The sequence below is a fragment of the Alligator mississippiensis genome, chromosome 13, assembly GCF_030867095.1.
Source record: "Alligator mississippiensis isolate rAllMis1 chromosome 13, rAllMis1, whole genome shotgun sequence".
NCBI lineage: Eukaryota > Metazoa > Chordata > Crocodylia > Alligatoridae > Alligator > Alligator mississippiensis.
The window spans coordinates 15,215,627-15,233,521 of record NC_081836.1 but is presented as its reverse complement, the minus strand read 5'-3'; the positions used below and the strand labels follow the sequence as shown (position 1 = coordinate 15,233,521).

The 17,895-nt window shown below is 59.9% G+C and overlaps 2 protein-coding genes across 17 annotated transcripts in view; one reads left to right on the top strand and one right to left on the bottom strand.

Moving 5' to 3' along the window:
* PRDM16 (PR/SET domain 16) overlaps positions 1-6,459 on the bottom strand; it is a 465,190-nt gene extending 458,731 nt beyond the window's left edge. For all 3 annotated transcript variants that reach the window (XM_019493858.2, XM_019493859.2, XM_059716432.1), the window contains exon 1: positions 6,376-6,459. In XM_019493858.2, the coding sequence (XP_019349403.1) occupies positions 6,376-6,412 (37 nt within the window). In that variant the 5' untranslated portion in view covers positions 6,413-6,459. The remainder of the gene's footprint in view (positions 1-6,375) is intronic.
* LOC109284710 (translation initiation factor IF-2) lies at positions 4,851-16,669 on the top strand. Of its 14 annotated transcripts, none has more exons than XR_009456290.1 (5): positions 4,851-4,865; positions 6,070-8,171; positions 9,142-10,413; positions 12,142-12,263; positions 16,433-16,669. XR_009456290.1 is itself a non-coding variant. In XM_019493868.2 (3 exons), the coding sequence occupies exons 1-3, from the start codon at positions 10,625-10,627 to the stop codon at positions 16,447-16,449; spliced, it is 642 nt and encodes a 213-aa protein (XP_019349413.1). In that variant the 5' UTR covers positions 10,420-10,624; the 3' UTR covers positions 16,450-16,669. The 14 variants fall into 14 exon arrangements, 2 of the variants coding, with proteins under 2 accessions (XP_019349413.1, XP_019349411.1); XR_009456289.1 differs by lacking the exon at positions 4,851-4,865 and adding an exon at positions 4,930-5,403; XR_009456293.1 differs by lacking the exon at positions 4,851-4,865 and having other exon boundaries at positions 5,714-6,775; positions 7,383-8,171.
* Positions 16,670-17,895: the final 1,226 nt, after the last annotated feature.

Genomic DNA, 17,895 nt, shown 5'->3' with positions numbered 1-17,895 from the left:
TTTCTCCAGTTATGCCTGCTTTTCTCCAGTTAATGCCTTAGCATCTTATTTGTTTTCAAGTACTAAGTGTATTTTATTCCTGCACCAGGAGAGGGAAACAAATAGAAAACAAGGAAAAAGCAACTCCTATACCCTGCATCTTAACTTAAAGATTTTGTTTCATTAGATTTTTTTGTCTGGAGGAGCCTTTATTTATGTCCCCTTTCAGTCTCGATTATTTATATATCCTGTCCAAGCGTCTCTTTTTGCTCTGTATCTTTGGTTCAAGTGTTGCACTGTGGGTTCAATGCAAAACCTACAAGTAAGGAAGACACACGCGCAGATGAGATGAGGACAGGCTATGAAGAAACCAAATCAAATCCAGTGTTCAAAAGCACGTGCAACCACATTTTCGTGTGCCAGATACACGTATCCCGCAGTATCTGCATAGGACATGCGGGCTTTAACATACACCGGCAAAGGTTTGCTCTTGCCAACACTGGGGGGTGAGGAATAAAGCATGATATAGCATGTCTACGGATGCGTGTATTTTACCCATGTATACATACAGATTTCACGTGCACTGCACTTAGCGACAAGGGCTGGTTTGTGACTGTCCTGGTTATCCATGCGCACGGTGCAGATGGGGAGGGGAGGGCTGTCACATTCCCCACACGCCGCGCCAGGAGACCCGCGTGGCTCCCCTCTTCCCCCAGGCCCCGCTCCCTCGAGCCCGGCCGCTCTGCGCCCAAGTTCAGCCGCGTCTCGACCTCCCGGATCAAGGCGGGCGGCGCTGGAAGTTGTCCCGGGACAGGCGGGCCCCGCGGGGCGGACGCTGACGCGCGCCCGGTGCATTTAACGCTGCTGGGGAGGTTGTAAAAACTCCCACGGAAATGCTTCCAAAGCACGTTTAGTCCTGGTTAATATATATATATATATATATATATATATTTAGCTGAAGCGCTAATTACACCTCACCTTAATTACCAGCTCAGAACCCCGGAAGGATCCTAATTGCCTAATTGAATCCCACTAGGGAGCGGGTGCGCAGCAGCCGGGGGTAGCAGGCGAGGACAGACGGAGAGATCCCGAGTGGGGCAGCCCTGCCCCAGGGGCTCGGCGCCTCCCCGGGCTTGGCACAGCCCTTGACCTCCTCCAGCTGCTGCCTCCGCGCGAAGGGGCCCGAGGCCTCAGCGTGGCGTGGGAGGGGGCGGTGCCCGGGCGGGGAAGGGGCTCGGCCCCGCACACCTGCCCGGCGGGAAGGCAGGGCAGGGGGCCCGCGCGGCTCCGTGCCCCATGCGACCAAGCAGGCAGCCAGCGCCCGGGCCCGCCTCGCTGCAGCGCCGTGGCTTTATTTCCTAAACTATCCCGAAAAAAAAAAAGGGGGCAAGAAAGAAAGAAGCGGCCGTGCGGGCCTCGCTGCCCCGAGCCCCAGAAGCACTCGTGGCTGCATCTGCCGGGCCCGCAGCCGGGCACACACGCGGCTGCTGCCCGGCCCGGCGCGGCCTCGTGCCCCGGGCAACAAATGGTTGAATGTAGAGGCCTGGCAACTCGGCCGGAGCCGCTGCCACCCTCCGCGCCTGCGGACACGCCCTGGCACTGGGGCTGTCACCTGCGCCGGGAAGGGCCTCGCTCCGGCTCTGCCTGTTGCGGCCCCGCGCAGACAGACGTGCGCACACGCGGGCCGGGGCGCGACGCGCGGAGCGGCTCTGCCGAGCGGGAGAGGCTAGAGCCACCCCGCCGAGGGAAGTCCCAGGGGTGCGGTGCAGTGCCCACGGGCCTTGCTGCCTCGGGGTTACCCAGCAAGGCTCTGTACCGCCTCCCGCGCGCAGCCAGGGGTGTCAAACACCGACATAAAGGGGTGCGGGGCGGGGGGGAGCGTGCGTGTGCAACACACTAGGATGCTGCGCGGGGCAGCGCGCTAACACTGCCCCCCTCTTCCGTCGGCCCCGGGACTGGAGAGCCGCGGGGCCACGGCTGCAGGGAGCGGGCCGGGGTCAGCCCGCTTCCCAGCCGCCGCGCCCCGCACGCCCAGCGCCGAGCCGAGCCCCGCGGCCGCCGCTGCGCGCTGTGCGGGCCGAGGCCTGCGCGGCTGCTGCCGACGGGCTCCGCACAGCGCGGGCCGGGCAGAGTCCGGGAGAGGAGGGCAGAGGCTGCACTACAGCTCCCCCCCCCCACCCCACCCCGCGTGCAAACAGCTGCTGCCGGGCAGCGATCGCGGAGGCCCGCGGGAGGAGGGGGCGCTGGGGAGGGAGCCGGGCCCCGGCGCTGCTACTTCGCGTCTCTCCCTTCCCCGCTGCCGAAGCATCTTCGACGCATTTTCAGCCTTCACCAAAAAAATAAAAAAAAGAGATGGGGGAAAAAAAAATTAAATTAAAAATAAGGGGAGGGGGTAAGCCGGGAAAAGGAGAAGCGAGCCAGCCGCGCGCGGCCCCTGCCTCCCCTCCTTGTAAGGCGCGGCGAGGACCGGGCAGGCTACCTCGATCCCCGGGCAGCGCGCGCCGACGGCTCGGACGCCAACCCGGGCTCCGACGGGCTCGGGCTGCCAGTGAGGAGCAGCGCGGGGCGGCCGGGCCACGCTTCCCCGGCGGGCTGCGGAGCCAGAGGCCGTGGCCGGCACAGCGCGGGGAGCGGAAGCTTGCTTGGCCGATCCGCTGCCCCCGGCCCAGCCGCGCAGCAGCAGGCGAGTGCGTGCGGCCGGGCAAGGGCAGGGGCATTCATTGCACTCATTCGGGGCCCATTGGTGTCCTTCGGAACCACGAGGCCCATCTACACATAGACACGTCGCCGTAAGGAGCCATCAAATAAGAGACGCCGTGAAATAAAAGAATAGCACCATTAAAAAAAAAGGATGAAATGAAGCCCCCGAAGGGAAGCACGTGGCCCAGCAGCAGTGCGCGGAGCGCAGGGCCCGGGAGCACCGCACTCCGGGCTGTTCCGCGCGGCTCCGCGTGTGCCCTGCCTGCGCGCTGCGCCCGCACGCGTTTAGGCAGGACGAGCAGGGCCGGGTGCGTGAGCCCCGCACGGCTGCCCTGAGGCTTTATTCCCTAGCCAGGCCCATTTATTATTGTGATTGAATCTGCGGCTCTTCAAGCCGGGGGCCTGCTGCCCCGGCGGAGACGTGACAGTCTGAAGGGATCTCGACCGACCCGCACGCCGGGCTGGGGACCGATCCCGCCGCCTGCTTTTCCGGCTCGCCTCTCATCTCGCCCAGGGAGCCGGCTTCAGACGGCGAGGAGCGCGGCTCCCCCGCCCCCAGCCCCCTCCGAGATCAGGTAGAGGGGCTCAGCTCCCTGGAGAGCCCCACATCTGCTTAAAATATTGTCCAATGAAATGAAATTCTACAGCAGAGCCTGCTTTTAATATACTCCGCACTACCGCCCTGCGCGGCGCGCTCCTCCGCCTTCCCGCAGGAGCCGGGCGCGGGGACAAATGCAAGCCCGCGTTAACAGGCGAGGAGCGGGCACATGGGCGTGTGCGGGGAGCTCCGTGCGGGGGCTTCCTGCTGCAGCCCTCTGGACTCCATACAGAGATGCACGCACCCGGCGCCGGGTTTAATCTGTTTTGCAAATACATCCTCCCGGGAGAGGGAAACCTTAGCTTTGGGCTACTGTTTTGAACTGTGATCCCTAAAAAATCCTCGCCTGAAACCCCATAAACCGTTGGGCCTTGTATTGTATTAAACACCTGATTTTAATCAGGGCTCAGCCTTCCAAGGAGACACTTCAAGCCTGCTGCAGCGGGGCGAGCCCAGCGTTTTCCCTGCAGCTCCTAGGGCAGCAGCGGAGTCGCCGTTCCCAGCTGGAGAAAGTCCCAGCTCTCCCTCCCGAGCACGGCAGACCCAGGCACTGGAAAACCTCTTAGCCCTTAAGCTTCAGCGGCTTACTTACCGCTCCCCGACCCGAGCAGCTGGGGGGTGGGGGGCAGCGAGGTGGAGGGCGCGTGTGACACACACACACGGCTCCCGCGCCCTGGAAAGGGGTGCGGTGCGTTGCACAGCTGGACGCACGTGTGTACCTGCGACAGACACGGACTAGAGGTGACCTGGGCCGGGTGTGTGCACAGGCGCTCCCCGCCGCAGCTGCTCCCCACAAGGCGGGGAAGAATTACCCCAACTTGGGCCGCAGGGAAAGAGCCTGATCCCAAAGCAACCTTCCTCCCCCGGCTGAATAATAATAACAACAACGATAACAGCAAATCTAAGGACGATAACCGCAGCAGCAATAATAACAACAGCATTAATAATGTTGGCATTTTCAGGAGGATTATTATTAATGACATTAAGTCGTAGTGTGAGTCTGATTATTATTGTTGCTGCTGCTTTGTGGATGGGGCATGTCTTCCCGCTGTTTATTGCAAACCGAGCTGCTCGTGTGACCTGGAAGGCGAGTTCCCCGCTGCCACACGTGTGCTGCCCAGGTGGGTCCCCCTCGCCGGTGCGTGTCTCTTGCACACGTGCACCCGGCGAGCCGGAGCCCGGGCCCCCGCGCCGCACCGCCGGAGCCCTGGAGCCGGCTGGCGGCTAGGCCGCGGGGTCCTGCGGCCGGGCCGGCCTTTTTAAAAAGAAATGCAGCAAACACAAAGGCGCAACCCGGCCAGGCGGGTCACTTTGCAGCGAGTCCCCCTTTTCCAGAGATCAAACGGAAGCAAACAAGCAAAACCCCTCTTGGAATAAGGCGCTTGGCTTCGGGGCTTTGGGGGGTTGTTTTGTTTTGTTTTGAAGGCTGGTGGCGGAGCTGCACGGCTCTTTCGGATGAGCTGGAACAACACTTGGAAAAGCGTTTCCCTCCTAAGCAGGGGGGAAAGCCACCGTCCAGCTGAAGGTGGGGCCTGGGCCAGAGAGACCGTCCAAAATGCCAGCTGACCTTCAGGAGCAACGAGGCGACGTAAGAACACGCTTGGATTACAAAATACACCCCTGGAAGCCAGAGCCGGGTAGTGTGTGCGCCTCCCTTGCGTGCCCCTGGGCTCCATTCAAGTTTGAAACTACCCCCCCCGCCCCCCAACTCCTCCTCCAAGAAAACATTTCAACCCTAAAGTCCGAGTTTTCTGGCCTCTGCTCGCGCCTGGTCCTGCCAGGCTCTGCAGCCTCTTCCCCGCACTTCAGAGCCGAAGTCACCTTTCCCCTCCTTACCTGAACAGCGCTCTCACCTTGGAGCTGCCATGCCCTACGTTACAAAGCTATCTGCAAGGCCGAGGCGAGGGGGCCGCTCGGCTTCCAGCGCTCCCTGCCCCCTCCGAGCACCAACGCGTCAAACTACTCCCGCGAGCTGGGGGCGAGGGCGCACGCAGCATCCCGCCGCCGCTCCTGGGAACCAGCCGCCCGGCTCTTACCGGACAGTTTTGAGGAAGGAGCTTGCAAATCTCCACATATTTTGCACAAAGCCGGAGTGAAAGAGAAACTAAAATCAACAACAAAAAAAAGTAGGGCATTTGACACACTCGGCTGGGCGCCTAAATCCCCTAGTGCAGCAAACCTCCGCCGGGCAGCACAGCAGGGGCTGGCAGCAGGACTCTGCCGGGGGGAGGGGGGAAGGGAGAAGGGGGATGCCCGGGGTGGTAGCGCAGAAGCCAAACTCAGACAAACTCCGTTAAAAACGGACGGACGGACGGACAGGGGGAAGGTCCCGCAGAGGGGATGAGTCCGCCGCAAGCCTGGGGGCTGCCAGTCCGGGGCAGATACAAGGCAAAGAACAGTAAAGAAAGGCGCCCCCCACCCCGCAAAACCCTTCCTGCCCCCTCCCCGCCCCGCCCCGCGCCCGCACCAGCGCGGGTCCCTTTTGCTACAAAATTCTCGCCCCTTGTCTCAGTCTCCTCGGTAATTGTTCCCGGGGCTGGTGGGCTCGGGCTCTGCCTCTCCCCCTCTCTCCTCTCCTCTCCTCTCCTCTCTCTCTCTCTCTCCAGCGTCAAACTCCTCGGCTCCTGCAGGCGGGTGCCAAACGCAGAGCTCTAGCGCCCACTATTTCAAAACCCAGGAATATTATTTCACAAGACTTGGAACGACTCAATAAAAAAAAAGTTGCTATCCCCTTTCGTCAACTTTGCAGCTAACTTTCGCTTCTCTCTCCCCCCCCCCCCTTTATTTGCCAGCTCCGCTCGCCTGGCGCTGCACCGGGGTGCTCCCCACCCAGGCGCTCGCGGGGCGCCCGCAGCCCCGGCCCGCAGGACCGTGCCACCGGGGCTCTGCTCGCCGCGCTGCGCCTCGCTCCTCGCCAGCGCGCACGGAGCGGGGTGGACAGCGGGGCTCTCATCTATTCCGCGGGAGGAAGGAGAAAGGGCACGAAAAGGGGGCTCCCGCCCGGCACTGGCCCCCGCAGCCCGGCTCCTCCGCGGCACGGATCCTGCGGGACCCGCGCGGGGACTTGGGGAGCGGAAGAACGAAAAGAAAGAACCTACTTTTGGGCAGTTTTCTCGCCCTCGCCTTGGATCTCATCTTGTCGGCTTGTGGATTCTTCTCCTCCCTCCTTGAGCCCAGAAGCAGCTACACACTATCTTCATCTCCCAAGCATTGTCAGTTTGGACACCTTCGCACATGCGCACAGAGCATTCAATCTGACACCCTCACCAGGGCCAAAAAAAGTTTCCAATGTATTCATCATCATCAGGTTTTTTTTTTTTGTCCTATCCTCTTCTTCAGATCACTTATCTCTCCCCCCCCCCTCTCTCTCAGCACCATCAGAGCCTTTCCCTGATCTGCCCCTTTAAGAAAAATCAGCCTGCTCTCCTCCTTACTCTCCGCACACTGACCTTACACACTGGACAATATTTAAGGATCAAGGTGCCATCCTATAAAGAGGTGATTATTATGATTATTATTATTGTTATTATTGTTATTATTCTTTCCTCGCGCTGCTGTAGCAGGGACTTGCAGAGTGGGGCTCGCTCGGTAATTGCACGTATTTTAAACATGCTTTTTATTGAAAGGGAAAAACTATTGGAAAAAAAAAAAGATTTACTGTAACTTTTCACGCAAGGTTTTTTCTTCTTCTTCTTTTGCCTTTTTTTCCCCCCGCGGGCTCGGGGGTGCGTGAGGCTGTTTGCAGCGTTGTTTGAGATTTGCATCCTGCTGTCATTTAACGCTTTGCACCAGAATATTTCTTTTGAACTCCGCCGCTAGAGAATGCCTTGGCTTTCCACCCAGAATTGATTCCTGCATATTTTTATTAAAATTTGAAACAACATCGGTTTGTTACCTTTATCTTTGTCTTCTTTTCATTTCTTCCCCCCGCCCTTTTTCCTTTTATTTTTTTCCCCTTTTTTCTTTTTTTTCTTTTTTGTGGTTTTTCCTGTTGGCTACCTGTGTCCCCGCTGTCAATTAAACCGGGTGTTAATTAGACATTTGCATGTGGGCAACAGTGTTACCTGCTCGGCACTGCCGTGTGTTATTTGTATGTGCCCTTGAGTTTGCTGCTGATCGGGCAAAGGGAACCAAGGATCCTCTCCAGTGCGGGACCGCTTCGCCAGAGACAGTCACCGTCTGGGCAGTTTGGCGCGGCGTGTGTGCTTGTCCTCTGCTTTTCAAGGTAATGAATTAAGCCCTAAGAATTGTTTTAAAAGGAGAAAGGGAATAAATAGCTCTCTGTGTTTTTTTTCCTTAAAGGGACTGGAAATACAGGTCCTGGGTGCTGCGGTAAAGGGAGACAGGCTCGGCGTAGATTTGGGCTTGCAACTGGGCTTCCCCGGGTTCCTGTGTCAGTGCTGGACATTTGCCCCCAGATCCTCCTCCCGAGGGCGACCCCTTGTCTGGCCTGAGGCTGTCCCTGTTGGGGCAGAGGGGAGATGCTGCTGCAGGGCTGGAAGAGCAGCCGGCACCCTGCCCTGTCTTGGAGGAGACAAGCATGAATCTTGCGCTGCTTTTCATTTGCGTGTGTAGGTGCTGCGGTCCAGCCATTTGCGAACGTATTAGCGGTCGCCACATTTGGGGATATTTTAATGCTGACCCCCCACACTTCCAAACGCTCCCCCCGCAACCCAAGCAAAAGCGGAGAGGAAAAAACAAGTGGTCCCTGCCCAGCACTTGGAGTTGTCCGTGATCCCCGGAAGTGGAGGGACAGACAGAGCAGACAGATCCTCTTTGAAGAAAGGAGCGAAGTGTAAATAGCTCGGTGATTGATGTGCTGCCTTTGACTGCGGAGAAAGCACTATTTGAATTCAAGTGGCCAGGTCAGATGGTCACGGAAGAAGGTTGAAAGGTAGGATTTAATGAGATTAATATGGAGAGGGCGCGAGAGCCAGGCTTCCCAAGCGCTCCCGCCTAGGACCCGGGCAGGGCCAGGGCCGCCGCGGGCACCGGCTGGGCAACCCCGTGTCGGGACACAACGCGGGGGGCACCCGCAGCCCCGCGCCCCAGGGCCCCGCACACACAAAGGCCGCGCGAGCTGGGTGCCCCGGCGCCCTGCTGGAAGCCGTCCTGCTCGCTGCACTCCTGCCCTGCAGGTGGAAGGAGGGGGGACGATTCCTGCTAATTACTGCCTTTCCCCCTCCTTACTCCGCTCTTTAATTGCAGACTGGAGCAGGGCCCTCGGAGGGGCTCTTAGAGGCTCGCAATAACTGGAGGGTGAGAAGGGGGTGGGGAAAGAGCTCGAAAATCAACGAAATGGGTTTTAGGGAAACTTCCAGCCACGTGTCGCCTAAAACGTGGAAATGCCGAGCGCAGATTCCCCCCCTCGAAAAGGCTTTTGATATCCTTGGGAGCGCGCGGCCCCGGAGGGCTGAAAACCAAGTTGTTTGCTTCTCCCCGAGGTTTCCACGCAACTGAAATATTCCTTACAACGATCTTGGAGCCTGGGTATCTCCCACGTCCCTAAAATGGACTGGAAACGGGAGACCCAGAACTTGGCTTTAAAAGCAAACATGTTCTCGTTCATTTCTCGCCCTTCGTATTATATAAACTATTCGATGGTTGTGCAGAAAAGACGTGCAAAAACAAAATTAAAAAAAATCAAAGTTTGTGGGTGACTTTTCCAAACGGCATTTAAAAAAACAAACCCCACCGCGATTAACAAAAATACGTTGTTTTCCAGGCCAGTGAGCCAGGAACCAGGGTGGAAGGGTGAGCGGCTTTTCACCATGCAGTGGGTAAAATCATGTTTTTGCTAATGGCGCCCCAGTGTTGGGCATGTTCCCCCCGACCATCCCTTTTCTGTTTCTCTCCCTCTCCAGAGAACAGTGTAGGCGGACAGCTCTGGGTCGGGACCCGCGGAAGGTGCATCTGGCCAGGATCAGTGCCCCGCGGCGGAGGCTGCCCCGCAGAGCCCGTCGGGGAGAGCCCCGGTGTCAGCGCCGCGGTGCACTCAGGTGCGTGTGCGCCTCACCTGCGGGGAAAGGGAGGCAATGCTAAGATTTGTGCATATCCATCCTCCTTGCTTTGGCCCCAACCCCATCCCCAGCCAGCGCCTCTCCATGGCATGTCTCGGAGACCAGCTCCCCGCCCGAAATAGAAAGTAAGAAACGTCCCCGAAAGGAGCCGAGTGCTGCGGGCGAGCCGGCCCCGGGCACCGATCTCCTCTCCGCCCGGACGCGCAGCCCGCATCGAGCCCAGTCGGACCCGCACGTCTATTCTCTTTCGAAGGATTTCTTTTATTTTGATTTGTCAAATTGGAGTTTTGCAAATTACAGCAAGGAAACGCGGTTCCAAACAAAGCCAAGGAGTCGCCGGGCTCTTGCTCGAGCAGGGGCGAAGAACCTGGGAACACGCAGCCTTGGCTCCGCTTGGAAATGATTTCCCTTGCTCCAATTCATGCAGTAAATGTACAAGATGGATCAGTGTAAATGTTACAACAGGGATCGAAAAGGTTTCTCCCTTGCACTCGCCCCCCCCACTCCTCTCCTTGCCGTCTGATCTGCACTACGCTGCGGAGAGGGCCCTAGCCCGCGTCTCCCGCACACACACACACGCGCTTTCCCCTGCGAAAAGCCCTAGTGACGGCGCGTCGGCGCTCGGGGTTTCATTCATTTATTTATTTCCAGGGAAGGAAAAAAAATATTAATAATAAAAAGCCCGGAACGAATCTCCGACTCGATTTGTGGTTTCCTGCCAAGGGGAGGAGGGAGGAACGGGAAAGGACTGCAAACGCCAACGAGATCTTCTCCGCCCCGGCTCGGAGCACCCCTCCAGCCTTCCCGCTTCCCCGCCTGCACGTGTGTGCGTCTGCCCCCCAAACCCGCACTAAATGCTTCTAGTCGGCATCTCCCAAGTCCCTGCCCGCAGGCTCCCGCGCGAGCTCCGTGCGTGGGTCCGGCCCCTCCCCTCCCCTCCCCTCCCCAGGGGGCTCCGACCCGAGTGCTCGGGGGAGGTGCGGGCTGCCGCGGGGCAGGCGCTTGCTGCTGCCTCCCGCGCAGCCCTGTGTTTGCACCTGTCGGAGCCAGTGGCTCACGAAGCAGACAGGGGGTCGGTCATTCCCGAGGGAGCTGCTCCGCCCGCTGCCCTGCAAGGTCCAGCATGCGGGGAGAGGAGAGGAAATGCGTGGGCGGGCGAGCACCACCCTGGGGAAACCTGCCCTGGCCGGAGCGTGGCCGGGCCGACGGGGTGCAGGACCTCAGCGGCTCCTGCCCCCGGGGATAACAGGCCAGGCCAGGAGACAACCTTGCCCGGGAAAGGCGCTCTCGCTGTCAAACCCTCGCAGGGGGTGAGACCTGCCTGCGGATGCCACCCAGTGACCCCTCCCTGACTTCAGCCTGCCCTTCCCCGATGTCTGAGGCACGCGTGTGCTGTCACACGTCGGGGCAGCTGGCCCGGCCCGGCCCGACAGCGCCCTGCCTCCCGTGCTCCCGAGCCCCGTGCCCGCCACCCCGCACAGCCCGCCCGGGGTTCCCACCGCCTCGGATGCCAGCCCGCCGACGGCCGCGCCCCGCCAGCCGCTGCGCGCAAGCGGTGAGGCAGGTGAGCGCGGCCTCCCTGCCCCACGGCTCGAGCACAAGCTCTTCGTCCCAGCGCGCACCGACCGGGCGTCGGAAGCAGGACCACTGCCGTCGGGCCGCCGAGCCAGCCGGGCTGACGGGGCGTCACACCTTCCCTGGAGACCCCCCGCGATCGGCCCGGGGCCGCCGAGGGGACGCACAAGCAGCGCCTTGTGGCCGGGGCCCGCAGGGGCAGAGGTCGTTAACACCGCCCCGACGGGCCACGCTGCAAGCAGGCGCGAGGGGCAGGTCAGGACAGGCGGGGCCCGGGGAGACCCCAGGACCTGGATTCAGGGCCCGGGCGGGGACCCTCCCAGCTGGGAAATTTGCTTGGCTCCCAAGCAGGCGGCCCCTGAAGGGAGTCGCTGCGGGCAGGCGGAGGCTCTGCAAATCCCTGGGCTTGCAGCAGATCGCGAGCCCCGCAACCTCCCCCAGGCCCGCAGCCCCGGCCCCGACGGGCGGCAGCCGGGCTCTGGGCGGAGAGGTGCGGCCTGGGGAGCAGGGACACCGTCGGGTCTGCCCGTTGTACCAGGGCTCCTAACCCGGCTCCTGTCCTGGGAAACCCCTTTTCTTTTGCCTTCCAATCGGGACAGTAAATTATTATTAATATTATTGATGATGATGATGATGATGATAATGCTATTTTCCCAGGCCCCTCTCACCCGCTGCTCGGGACACCGCAGCCCCGGCTGGAGACACAGGAAGGAAACGGGCTGGGGAAGGAAAGCGAAGCTACCCGGGCAGCCGCGCGGGGCTCACTCGCAATGAACCGGCGGCCCCGACCCCACCGAAGGCAGCGGGGCCGCCCCTGCGCGGGGCTCGCGGCCGAGCACGGCGTGTCCTTGCGGCATTTCCTTCCCCATGTACCGCAGCCAGATCAGTGCTAGCAATAATGGCGCGTAGCTCGCTTCCAGTTGGGAATCCCGGCTCCTTCTGGGTCCGGCCAAAGGGCCGCGTAATTTCCGCACTGGGGCATTTGCAAAAGGCACCCGGCGCCCCCCGCGTTGCCCCGCATTCGTTGCAGCCCGCGGGCACTGGAGCGGGGCCGCATGGCAAGGGCTGAAGCGACTGGGAGTGACCGGGACAGGGCAGAGCAGTCTTCGCACTTTTTAATAGAGACACATCGTTAGCGACGAGGGGGCAGAGGAGTCCCGGCGCGCACCCTGCGCGGGGGATTCGTTGGGAGCTCCCGCGCAGGAGCCTGGCGATGCGGGCAGGCTCCCGCAAGTGGCTGCATCCCGTGGTTTTCTTTTTTTCTTACAGAGTTTGGTTCAACCTGAGCCAGCGGAGCCCAGGGAAACGCAGCCCGCCCCGGACACCAGCAGCCCCGATGCCCCGCTCACACCGCGCTCACATCCGCGCCCGCGGAACCGGCGCAGCGACCGGTGAGCCCGCGACAGCCAGGGGCTGGGCAGGCCGGGCGCGGGCGGGCACCCCCGGGGCTGCGGGTGCTCGGGTGGGGGGAGAGCCGCTCTCATTGAGCTTCAGCCGGCGGGGCAGGGGCTGAGCGCAGTAGCTGCTCCGCACCCCGCGGCCCTGGCTCCAGGGAAGCCCGCTCTCAGGGTGAGCACGGCCTCTCCCGCTGCTCCTGCCCATTCATCCCTGCAGACCCAGGCTGCGGACAGCCTCGCACAGCAGGGCGGGGAGGGCAGGGGGAGGTGGGTGCCCTGCCCACTCCCGCGCAGTCCCACTCCCCACCGCCTCGCAGGGCCCGCAGCCGGGGCAGAGGCCGCAGAGGCTGGGAGCTGCGGGGCGGCCGCGCCCTCGCCCTCTCCCTCGCCTCCCATGTTAATGCCGGCTGCGGCAGGGCCGGCTGGCTAATTATTAGCCATTAATTGAGTTCAGGACCTTTACGGCGGTGGGAAATGAGAAGCCGGACCACTAATCCCGGGCAGGGGCCGCGTGCCGCCGGGAGCTGTGCACGGCGAGGGCGGGCTGGCCGGGCAGCCGCGGGCCCCCGGGGGGCACAGAGGCATTAGCGAGGGAGGGAAATTCACGAGGTGAAAATTGTCCCAACTCGCAGCCGTGAGAGTTACTGCAAGGGAAGGGAAACCTCGGGCCCTCCCGGAGCCGTCGGGGGCAGCGCGGGCGCCGGGCCCGGCTGCCGCAGGGCGCATTAAGGGCCCCGCTATGCGCACGCACGGGCTCGCGGGGCCGCTGTGCACGGCCTGGCCCGAGGAATTTGCAGCCGGCTGGAGGACTGGGCAGAGCCCACCCTGCGGGCACCCCCCCCCCCCTCACTGGCTGGGGGAAGGCGAGTGCAACTGAAGACATTTGCCGCCTCCCCCACGCCCCCGCTCCAGGTGCGCGGGGACTGGCGAGGGTCCGCTTGCGAGGGGGGATGCCCCGCACAGGGCAGCAGTCCAGCAGCCCGCGCTGCCAGGGGCGTCGGGCAGAGCCAGGCAAGTGCGTTGTGAAAGCTGGCGGGGGCCAGAGCGTGCCCCAGCCCCGCAGCAGGAGCGGGCCGCACCTCCGTCGGGGCCCCGGGCTTCTGTGTCCCAGCGACACCCGACAGCAGCTCCTGGGTGGGGGGGGGAAGCACCCTATCCTCCACTCAGCTTACCCGCCTCGTGGGGGCTGAACCCTGCCGGACGGTGTGTGGGCGCGCACTTGACCCGTGTTAAGGCGACAAGCGGAGAAAGGCGAAAATTTGCAAACGGGAAGAGGGGGTGGGGGGCACCAGGCTCGCCTTCCCCTTCACAACAGGGCAGCTCCCCTCCGGGCGTCGCAGGGGGGTGCCCAAAGCACCGAGGCCTGATGCGTGGCCAAGGGGCCGGGCGCGCAGACGGGCGCGCAGCGGCCCCCGCTCCCTTCCTGCTGGAAAGCAGCCTCCGAGCAGTCTTCCGAGCGCGCACAGCCTCCCCCGCACGCGGCCCGGGCAACTCCGCACACTGCCCCGCTTCCCCCCCCCCCGAAAACGCTCCTATGCTCCGAGGCGGCTCCCGCGCCTGCAGAGTCCAACTAACCCCGCACGGCTGGGGGGCTGCCTCCTCTGCAGGAGCGCTACCCTTCCCCGGGCCGCCCCTCGGACCCTTCTTGGTCGGCAAAGAGGGAAGGAAAGAAATGAATAATTCAAGCTGAAATAAAGCGCTGCCCTAAGTGCTCCTTCCTTCCTGTAAGGCCCCGGGCAGCGGCTCCGGACCTGTCACAGGCCCCACCTGAAAGACATTCTCGACGCCAAATCTGAGCTGAGCGAAGTCTGCGCGGAGCATCTGGATGCTGAAGGGGGTGGGGGATGCCCCGGGGGAAGCATCCGAAATATAAAAAATCCACGCAGCCGCTTATTCTCCCCAAGCCCGTCAATGGGCTCGGGAAGGAAAACCCTCCGCCTTTCCACGCGCGGGTGAGCCCGCGGGGAGCAGCCAGCCCCGGAGAACAGCATTGACTTTTCAACCTTGCCCCGAGCTCGAGGCGCCCCCGGGGAAGCCCCGAGCTGCGAAGCCGGCGGGTCCCGCGTCCCACCCCGCGGGCAGGAGCCGACACCTGCGGGAGCCCGGGCTAAGGGTGGCCAAGCGGGGGTGCCCGTGGGGGTCGAGGGAGCGGCCGAGCAGGGGGTGCCCGGCTGCCCACCCGCCTGGGGCTCGCAGGATCGGCCCGAGGACGCCGGCACGGAGATGTGCGCACGGGGCGGGGGCCAGGGAAGTCCCAGCCCAGCCCAGCCCAGCCTCGGGCCGGCTCCTGCCCGGGCTCCGCGCTGCTCTGGAAAAGCCCCTTGTGTCGGCGCGGCACTCCCCGCGCTCGGCTGCATCTCCGCACCCCCGCAGGGGTCGGGGCTGGGTCACTTCACAGCCTGCACCCGCCCCCCGGAGCGACCCCACCTGCCTCCCTCCCCGCCCCGGGCCTCCCGCGGGAGATGCAGCACGGGGCTGCGAGGCAGAGCTCAGCCCTGCGCTGGGTGGGAAGGTCCCGATTGCGGGTAGGCACCTTCCTTGCAGCTCCTGCCCCAAGCCCCGTCTGCCCCCCTACCCCCAAACCAGACCCAGAGTCTCGCTTTACTGGACAACAAATCGTTAATCCAATAGGAGGGAAACATTAAAAGCCCAGACTCTGCCAAGCCAGCCTCAAAAGGGCAGAAACCAGGAAGGCCCTGGAGCAAAAACCTCTCGATGTGACCTTAAGACGGTGCAATCAATCATGCCCTGCTCTGGGGACACCTAGGGGAGATCAGCCCTGTTCAAGGAAATCCAGGCAGTGATGGGAACCTTTTAACCCGTTCAGTGCCCACAGCAAGCTCCAGCAAACTGCCCCTCTTCCACTGGAGAATTCACTGCAGTTTGGACCTGTTGGGGCTAATAGACAAAAAAAAAATGTCCTCTGCACACCCAGGGAGCAGAGGGCTGGCTTTCATTCCACAGGGAGGTGGGTGGTATTAACTACTTCCTAGTGTAGACAGGGCAAGCTGTATTGAATCTGATGTTAGCTGGTAGAGACAAATACCAGTTCTGAATATAGGAATGGGAAAGACCTGCCTGTTATCTCAGGTAACCAAATCCTAGAATCTGTTTCATACATTTGTAAAAGATGCATTGAGAAAGGAAGCCTGTTCAGACTCCTCATTTTTAAAAATCCTATTCCACATGTGCATATCTATAGCGCTCTCTTGCCCCAGGGTTGTGAGGCTGTACAGGAAAGGGGAAGCTTTGTTAGGGTTCAAGGGCAGCTAATGCTGAGAGTCCACCACATTCCATTCACTCTCTGCTACAAAGGCAGGCAGATGGTGGGCACAGCAGTTTCTCTCTCTCAGCCCTTTTTACTGAGCTTAGGGCACTTTAAGTAAAAGGTTACATCAGGTGCGATCAACTTGCGGGGCACATGCCATGAGTGGCATAGATAGCCTGTGTGACACATGGCAGATCAGGGAGGAGACAAGCAGCACAGTGGCAGATTGTGCAGGGAGCAGAAAGCAAAGAAGCAGATGGGGCAGGGAGCACAGGGCTGGGAGCAGAAAACAGAGCAGCAAATCAGGGACGGGAAGAGAATTGGAGTGACACTAGCAGAGCTGGAATGTGGGGCTATTTATGGCACACCTTCCAAAAAAGTTAACTCCCACTGAGTTATACAATGGTAATGACTGAGAGCCCTGAGCAGAATACGGCCTGCCCCACCCCCCATGCTGCAAATGCAAAGGAGTAGAGCTTCTGCCCCAAATGTATTACTGTGTAGGCAGACAAGACAGACCAAATGCTTGATAGAAAAAGAAAATCAAAGCACAGAAACAGGAATATCTTGCCCTAGGAACAGCAAGACAGTGGCGAAGACAAGCACAGAACCACATCTCCGGATCCAGTTCAGACAGCCAGTCTGCTACCCTACTCTCCGGCCATTTCTGTTATTTTCAGTAACCAAATCTTGAAATCCAAAAGACCATTAAGGTGCATTTAGGGACAGGACATCAGAGAGACCATAGCGTAACCTTTATGTTCCTGTTCAGGCTGCAGCTGGAAAGAATCAGTCCCATCCATTTACCTGGCAGTCATTCACAACCATTCAATGTTATAATTACTGTTTGGAGATGCTTTTGAATCCTTCTCCTGCCTTGTCTATGTCTGTACAGGAGTCCTTTATAACTGAGTAAGAGAAACACCCGATGAGCCGGGCCAGTCCCAGAAGGCGCCAACAGGATGTTTAATTTCTTGGGAAACTGCATGGGAGAGAAAGTTATTCCAAGTCTTACCTGCCATATTTCATGGTGTACAAGTCAAGTTTGAAGCCCAAATATTTACCATTAAATTTCTACCTCTACTTATACACTGTATCAATATTTTGAAATAAAAAAATATTGTGTTTCGAAGTTCGTTGTCTTCAGCTGGACCCTGCGCCAGCGCCTTGCCATACCCAGCCCATGGGAAGGTGGTGTGCTGGTGTTTTGGGGCCTCTCCAGTGCTGACTGAGGCTAGGCCAGGCTCCTGCCTCCCCCTTCCGCCCCTGCCTGATACCCTGGAGCCATGCTGGGCACACAAACCCCACACCCACCAAGTCTAGCCCAGGGGCTGGCTGCCCTGCAGGTAGATTTTGGCCAGCGAGGTGAAGCCACCATCCAACAGTGCAGGAGCTGCAGCAGAGCAGGGCATAGAGCAGTAGCAGCAAGTGGTGCTTGCTGGGCGGGAGCCACTTGCAGACTCCCATGTTGAGCTCCACTATTGCCCACCTGGCTGTGGCTGTGGCTCATGGGCTCTGGCCACAGTGGCTACAACTGACTCACATTTATAAGGTTCCAGCAGAGTTCAAGTGCCTGATGCCTCCCCTGGAGGTAGCTACAAGGCAGGGTTGACTTGTACACCGGATACACAAAAATCCTAACTTTTTTTCAGAAATATGGGGTTCACTAATACACAATGTAGACTTGTACACTGTCAAATATGGCATTTTTTCCATCTCTAAAGGAACTCTCTACCTCACAAGAGCACCAGTAGCAACATTTCTTTTCATCCCTAAAACCAGAATAAACTTCAAACTAGAAAGCATAGAAAGCACAGTATAGCTAGCTCCTGTCCTGGGCCTGTGGGATAAATAGGTAATAGCTGTCGATAGAGAAGGGCCATAGCTGTATGTCTCCAGCAGCCATGGTAGTTTGTGCTTCCCCAAGTCCAGGGGACATCATCAGAACCTGGAAGAACATTTCTAATCACCTGAATCCATTTCAGTGTCCAAATCCTTGGATGGTCCTCGTAAATAATGCTAAGAACAGGTGTTGCAATACAACAGGAGAGTTTTAATTGATTTCAGGATGGGGGGAGTGGGGAGGAAATTGCTTATTGGCAGAATAAGCCAAGTTCAATTTTATTGCAACCCCACTAAAAATCAAGGGAATTGTACCAGGCAGGAATTTGGATGATATATAGAGAAAGGGGACTAGATCGAGTTCAATCCCCTGTGTCCTCAGGCAACCACTGACCCAAGGATTCCTCAAAAATTGCTAGTCCAAACCTTCCCCTCAACCACACATGTGTACGCTGTAACTGTAGCTTTGCTGTCATGATTTATTTTGCAGATTGAAGGATAATTCATTCACCATTT

Coding starts and splice junctions, on each gene's coding strand:
- LOC109284710 (XM_019493866.2), top strand. CDS start 10,625: ATGCCACCCAGTGACCCCTCCCTGACTTCAGCCTGCCCTTCCCCGATG. Junction 11,128..12,141: donor CAAGCAGGCGCGAGGGGCAG/GTCAGGACAGGC, acceptor TTTTTCTTACAG/AGTTTGGTTCAACCTGAGCC. Junction 12,264..13,998: donor CGGAACCGGCGCAGCGACCG/GTGAGCCCGCGA, acceptor CCTTCCTGTAAG/GCCCCGGGCAGCGGCTCCGG.